The sequence below is a fragment of the Talpa europaea genome (genome assembly GCF_964194135.1).
Source record: "Talpa europaea genome assembly, chromosome: 3".
In the NCBI taxonomy this organism is placed as follows: domain Eukaryota; kingdom Metazoa; phylum Chordata; class Mammalia; order Eulipotyphla; family Talpidae; genus Talpa; species Talpa europaea.
Window position 1 is genome coordinate 134,577,621 of NC_140069.1, and position 7,446 is coordinate 134,585,066.

The 7,446-nt window shown below is 43.9% G+C and overlaps 1 protein-coding gene across 2 annotated transcripts in view; it reads right to left on the bottom strand.

Annotated features, from left to right (window-relative positions):
- Positions 1 to 3,150: 3,150 nt before the first annotated feature.
- Positions 3,151 to 7,446, bottom strand: part of UBE2H (ubiquitin conjugating enzyme E2 H) — a gene marked incomplete at both ends in the record, with an annotated part of 93,295 nt that continues 88,999 nt past the window's right edge. For both annotated transcript variants that reach the window (XM_084230076.1, XM_084230075.1), the window contains 2 exons: positions 3,151 to 3,275; positions 7,339 to 7,446. The exon at positions 7,339 to 7,446 is cut by the window's right edge and continues 21 nt beyond it. In XM_084230076.1, the coding sequence (XP_084086202.1) occupies positions 3,151 to 3,275; positions 7,339 to 7,446 (233 nt within the window). The remainder of the gene's footprint in view (positions 3,276 to 7,338) is intronic.

Below are 7,446 nucleotides of genomic sequence, written 5' to 3' on the forward strand. Positions count from 1 at the left end.
GAGGGTGATGAGACTGAAGACAAAAGAGCAGAAATGCCAGCATCTGGGTTGGCTACCACGGAAGGCGGCCCACAAGGCCCCAGAGCTTGGGCTGCAGTGTTGAGGGCTCTTGCTCGTTGGTTTTGAGCTCAGGCTTTTGAATGGGGGCAAAGGATAATGGCTTGCACTGGTCAATCACAAGGGAGGATTTCAAAAACCAGGGGTACGATGAAAGGGAGCCGCTAGGAGCAGCTCTGACCTACCACTACCTTGACAAACAAAAATGTTCAGCCTTGCTGGGAGGCTCTGGATGTTCTGGACAACTTGGAAAAGCTTTTGGTGGTGTAACACCCCCTTGCTTCAGACTTACTCTACTGTCAGTGGGGTCCAGAGCCCTCAGATTCACAGCCAGACCTTGTTCCAGGGTTTCCTCTATCTACTGGTACGGTCTACCTCACCCAGGTACAAGGAAGGAAACAAAGTTAGTTTTGGAAAAGAGGGGATTCTGTTCAACTTACCAAAAGTCCATGTCCCAGTGGAGAGAAAAAGCTCCACTCGGAGCCAAAAAAGCAGCCTGGGGCCAAGGTTAGTGCTCAGAAAGGATACAGTCGCAGAGAGGGTGCCTGGGGATTTGGGGAGCAACTCCAGGAGCTTCCAGTGCTCACTGAGAAGCCTAATGAACGCTCATCACCACAGACTTGGATGGATACATATGCGCATGCACACTGCAGCCACACTCAGACCTGCCTCTTCATCCCTGCAACCTCCCCGCACAAATCTTCATTTGGGGATCCTGCACCACCGAAGAGTTCTAGCGCTGCAGCCCACTTGACCCGAGGCAAGCATATGTCTTTGCGTTAGAGAAACGTGGATTGAGTAGGGGAGCAGAGCTGCGGCGCTGCTCACAGACCTTCCCTAAACTTGGTTCTACTTTTTGGGACAAGATTAAAAGCCATTATTATCTGGACATTATTTTTTTTTTTTAAAAAAGGTAATTAGAACACTATTGTTTATACAATATTGAAAAAATACAATTTTTTATTGTTGAACTCAAATCACCACCCAGCACTTTAAGCCTACCCTAAATCGCACCTACAGTAACGGTTATAGCACAAGCAAACTGCTAGTTCAGCAGGTAAGCAAGTTAGACAGTGCCAGCAGAGACCCGCCCTCCCCCAAAGCGACGAGAAGACAACGTGCTAGAGAAGAGTTACAGTACACCAGTACATGTTAAAGAGTTAATACTACCCTTCCGACAAGCCACAAATGCTAGATAGATAACTCGGTACGGTTAACTAACCACAGCCCTACATAACTGCACTTTTAAGTTTTTTTTTTTAAAAGAAAACCTTTTGCTTCATGCCCGTAATTAACATAAAATAAGTAAATTCTTTGTCTTTTAATTTAGGAAAATAATCATGCTAAAAGCAAGTTGTACTTTATATAGATTTTCAAAGAAAATATTGATTGTGCTTTTTGAATAAAAAAAAAAGATAGGGTACCTTCCAACCTCATTGACTCAAATCTCGTGGAATCTAGCACTTCTAAACTAAAATCACGTCAGAAAGAAAAACTAACTATCCCAGTGGGACATTCAAAAATTGTCTTAGGCGGTTTTAGGATTGGCTAATTCTGCTATGGTCCTACTGGGTGCTGCCAAAAAAAAAAAAAAAAACCCAAAAAAACAAAACGAAAATCCAAACCCAAAAAACAGACTCGCTGTCTTAAGTTCTCCAGATTCAGCAGGCAACACTCAGATTTGAAAGAAACTCTGCCAGCCACCTGGACATATGGTTAGCAGGCATTTTAAATGGTCTGATTTCCTCACCATATACAGGAGAGAAAACGTTCTTCCTTCAAAACCTGTTCTGCTACTTCTTATTTTTGAACCCTTTTCTTCTAATTCTAAACCTGCATCTAATTCAGTCACACTCCGAAAAAAACCTGCATCTATTTTTCCCATGTTGGAGTCACTTTGGGTACCAGAACCTTTATTTATTCCAATTATTACTCATTTTCAATTTAGAGTGTGTGTTGGGTCTAAAATACTCATTTCCCACTCCCACAAGCAGATGATGACCAGGCGGCTGCCAAGAGCAGCAGCAGAAGGGGAAACAAAACCAAACATGAGTGCGAGTCCCCAGGAGCCACAGCCACAGACGGGTCTTCCTCCAGAGTCTGCCGCCCCGCCGAGCGGCTGTCGTGGGAGGCGGCCATCTCTCGGTAGGTGAAGACTAAAACTGCAACCTGTCTAAGCACAAATCACACACACGCCAAAAAAGTCAAAACCCTAAAACCAAAAAACTCACCACCTCTCAAATGTAAAGCGCTCAGTCCGGGGGAGCGGTCTCAAAGCGGCCCACACAGGACGAGGACGTGGCTCTGCACGCGCTGGAGGAGAGGAGACGGCTTCCCGGTCTTTCTCCTGTCCTCTCAAAAAAGGTCTGATTTACAAACTCTACCCCAAGAAAAAGAATCAGGTTCAGAAAACACTCCAAAAGGTTCTCCAAAGCAAAAACACTTGTGGCTGCAGGGCCCGGTAGCAAGAAGGGCAAGAATCTACATATAAAAATGTACTTAAAATCTGAGTCAAAAAAAGTGTTGTAGGTTCAATACTCTAATTAGCTCCCTGTTTGATACTGTTACTCCACAGAAACGGGGCCACCTAGGGTTCACAGGAAGGAGCAGCTCTGATTCTTACGGGCTGGCTCTACATGCTCCACAGCAGGTCTTTTCCTCCCATTTTGAAAAAGCACTATTCTATCTTCACATCCAAGAGCTGGTTGGTTTGGTTTGTTTCTTTGGAACCATCAATAAACGAAGCAACTTTTTCCTGTTATTTTCACTCACATCTATCTATCAGAGCGGCTATTTCTTTGACAGTTCAGTAGCACACAGGCTGACTTGGCCAAATGGACTTATGAATGCATGCATTCGGACCGCATATTGCTACCAAAATGGAATGTGGGAATATGCTATGCACCTCAGGTTGAGAAATGACCAAGAAATCAAGATCTAAAGGGTGATATATAATATATATATATCAATGCTATTATTCATAAAAACCTTGTTTAGTAATAAAAAAAATTGCTTTGTTTAAATATGAATATTATAGTCTGCTTCTCATGGTTAGGAAATAATAGTCTTTCTGAAAAGCAGGTGCTTTTTCTACTACAACTCCATATCCTGGGCCTCATCTTCCGAAAAGTCAGACATTGAACTCTCCGACGAGCTGTCACCGGTGCCCTCTTCCTGTTCCTTCAGTGCCTCTTCCGTTGCATATTTCTGGATGTACTCTGCACAGGGAGTGGGGACAAAGAAGACAAGGACAGTGAACAGGCAGGTATGTGTTACAAACCCCAAAGTAGATCGAGTCTCAGGGAGGTGGGGCTTACATGGTGGTGGTGGGGGGGACAAAGATGACAGTTGTTATAGTCACTGAAGCTAAAGGCGAAAACCCCACAGGGAGACATCTTGGGAGTTGTGTTTCTTACCAAGGGGCGCATATATAAAGTCAAAGAAAAACATTTGACCTGCAGGGGAACAAAGACACTGCCCACACCTACAGGCACACCAGCCACTTAGGACCCGGGCACAGGGGAGACAGCAGAGGTGTAGGAGGATGCCTGGGGTTCAGTGGCCACCAATTCTCCAGTCAGGGTGCCCTTTGGCGCTTTCCTTGTTGGCTTACCCATACAGCTTCACTGCTGCAAACTTGATGAATCAGGGAAATGTGACCCCCACACTTTATTTTTAATAAAACTATTTGCCTCCCAGCTAAACACAACTAGTTATAATTCTATAGCAATGTTTAAGGAAATGCCATCTTTTTTTTTATAGATTTGACGTTATATAATTATAGTCGGTCCGAATCTATTATTTTAGGAATAGATTTTAAACAGATCCTGCCTGTTGGGTTTTTTATGCAACTGGTAAAAACAATCTCAATCTGGGTAGGATGAGCTGCTCTCTTGAGACACAGCTAGCCTGAGTGATTAACCATGTGTCATCTGCCTGAAGACCAACGCTGTAACATGGCCTATGCTGAACTGGCTGGCTGAAAAAAAATTTTAAGAACTGAACTTGTTCCTAACAAGTAAATGCATACTGTTTTCAAGTAAATAGCCTATACGCAATATAGAGAGACAAGACCACCTTATTCAGCAGGCAAACAGGAAAAAAAGGTGTCCTTATGCTTTATTTCCCCTCCTGTGGAGGTGCAGGCACCAAATGCATAGGAAGGTAAGGTAAATGGCTGAGTGGGCCTGCCAACCTGCATAGCTGAGCACAGAGGCCTAGATAAGAATGTGATTAAAAAAAATATTTTTAGGGGGCTGTTAAAAAAAAACAACTTATGTGACATAGACCATATGAGGCTAAATCTGGCCCTTTACAAAAGTTTGCAGACTTCTTAGAGAGCCCAACAAGTACATTATTCATAATACAAAATTTATTCGCTAATCAAAAAACCTCTGCTAGGCAGGAACTTAAGTTTTAGAGTAAGAGAAATATTTATTAAAGCCTTAGAAATTTTATTTTATTCTGATGGCTTGGCTACTTCCTCTGTAGAAAGAAGCTGCTGTACTTTGTTCTTTGACACTGTAATTTGATACTATCTGCCTTTAGTATATTCAGGGACACAAATACATATTAAGTGCTTACTAGGACAAGGCTTTTCAGGAGATAGGAAATGAACAGCAAGATCACTTCTGAGAGGAGAAACAGACGAAGGCATTAGCTACCTAAGGACCCTCAGAGGGAGGGACTCTGGCTTCACAGCCCAGATGACCGTCACTTGTGCACTGACCCTTGAGGGGTGCAGTCAGCTACACGGCAGTGGGAAAAGCAGAAGCACTGGGGAGAAGGGGCTGGGATATGGAAACACATAAGAGAGAACTGCACTTGCTTTAAAAAGATCTTAAGTAAGGTTAAGTATACATACAGGTTTTGCTGCAGACAGATGGTGGGTTCATGGTTAAGTTACCACTTTTTCTGTGGGGTTGAAACATTCCATCACTTAACTAAGGAAGAACTACATTGTGACATACTGAGGCACTGGAGGAGCAATGTGACACACAGTAACAGCCCCAAACAGCAGGCTTAGATGCCACCACTGAAGGTTTCTGAGCAGGAAAAGAAAGAAATCTTTCCACAGCTCCAATGGTGTCCAGTCCTGCAGGCTGGTATTTACAAGACAAAACAGCATTGACTAAATATGGCGCTACCTCACGTGCATGGTGAGAAAGGGTACACATACCAGATTGAGGCCAGGCATGGAAGTGTCCAGCGGCAGCTCAGGAGAGAGTCAGGCCTGGGCACACATATTTGGAAGTCATCTACTAGAGCGGGTTATCTATTGCTGAGGGGTGAATAAGCCCCTAGGCCAAGAAGTCAGTATGTGGGAGGGGGCGTCCTAAGGACCAAATCTTCAGAGAATGACCATGTTTAGGAAATGGAATGAGAAGAGTTTCCAGAAAGCTAAGGGTTTTAAAGCAGCAAAGCTGCGAGAGGCCAGGAAAATGGGTCCTGAGAAAGGCCCAGAAGATTAGAGAGCGATGAGGTCACAGACTGAGTAGAGGAGGGGAGACAAGACAGACCTCAGGAATCTGAGATTTTGATTCCTTAAAGACGTCCTTGGGAGCAGAAAGGGCTTCTGAAATGGGGTTATCGGTGGCCTGGGGGTAAAAGAACTGGGAGTGGGGGAAGACAGTGCTAGGAGGAAGGGTGAATGAGAACAAGATCGCAGGCTGGTGGGGGAGTGGACCTGAGAAATGAGACAGGACCGCTCATTTCTACTAGGCGGGGACAACGAGGGCCCGAGCCTTTCTAAACATAAAGCTACAGCAGGAAGCTGAGGTGAGCTCAGGTCCCACAGGCAGGATTCTCTCAGATTACTGAGGAAGGCGAAATGATAGCCAGCATTAACATTTCAGAAAGGCAGAACTTCCTAAGCTAGAGCTGACTCTTCAAAGGTAAAAACCTAGGTTGGTTCCTTGTGTGACAGCACGTATGTCCTGCAACGGGGCTGGTGCTAAAGTGCTGCAGGACAAGGAGCATAAGGACTAGAGGAACACATTCTGCACTCAGGTATCCGCAGGTCACAGGCACTTTTAAGTGATTCCTGCGTCAAAATTTTAATAGTCTCATAAAAGACTTAGCTGGTTGAAACTGATGGTTTTTTCCTTGAAATACATGTTCACTTAGCTATGAGGATATTCAGCTACATAAATTAGATAATTTGCAAAGCACTTGAGGCCTAAGTAAATTAATTAGGGAAGATTTATTTCTGCTCTATTTCAACAAAGTACCAAATAGTAACCTTATCGAGACCAGAAGACAGAGGAAAACCATTTTTTAAAACAAATAGCCCCAAATGCTCTTGTTTGTCTCATACCTACACAGTTAAGGGGAAGACCTATATATTTAAGCTCTCACAAATTGTTTCTGCCACCATTTCTCGCAAATGCTTCAGCAGAGGCACACGTCATGCTAGGAACTGGGTAGAGACCAAGGGCTGCCATTTGTTAAGAACAGCAGGCCTTTTGCACGAACTTTGAACTTCTTTCCTTTTTGGTGGAACTCTGTTTCTCATGGGAGTAAAAGGAAAACACGATGAACACCATCAGTGGTGTGGGCCTTAGATGCTCCACCACTATGTTACCATTTTAACAAAATTCATGTCCCATTAGTACATGCACTTTTAAGGATGGGAGAAGAGGATTCTAAATTCAGAAGGCTGAGCAAACAAGTACTACTGCCACTAGCATATGTCCACTGTCAAAGTTTTAATAGAAAAATCCCACTGTGCTAGGGCACTGGGATCAGGTATGTGGCTAGATGTAAATTTCCCAAAGTAAAAGCAAATCAGTATGGGAAACAAGAAAGACGTAGGTAAAATGATATAATAATGATGAATTCAGCAATTATTTCCCAATGCCCAAAGTTAATTACTTTCCTAGAAGGACAGGATGATACAGTCTAAACAAATATGAGATCATGACTTCCAATTAATACTGACTTTCAAGTCTAATTTTCCAATTTAACAAGACAAAAGGAAGCAATGAAAGCTAAGTTCTTCTGGAGAGGTATCCACAGGGATTTCTGGCAGGTAACATCTGTCACCACCCAAACAACTAAGTCCCACCTTCTCATCTTTCCTTGAGCTCTTTCTCTCTCCTTCCCCGCTCCCCTTCCAAAGGTAGCTATGACCTGTGGAACAAGTGGCCGGTGAGCTCTGCTCCAGCCCAAGTCCCTCTTTTCAGGCCTGAGAAAAATTATTAGTAGCTAAGGAGGGCTCTCACTGACCAAAGCCTAACAGATTTCAGTTCCATCGCCAGGTTAAACTCCCTGTCTTCTTACCTTTAATTTTCTGCTTGTATTCTTCTGGCCGGTGGAGGTACATGGCCGCAGCGTCACCATTGAGAGGATCTATGGGATTAGGATAGGCCAACAACTGGGGCAGGAAGG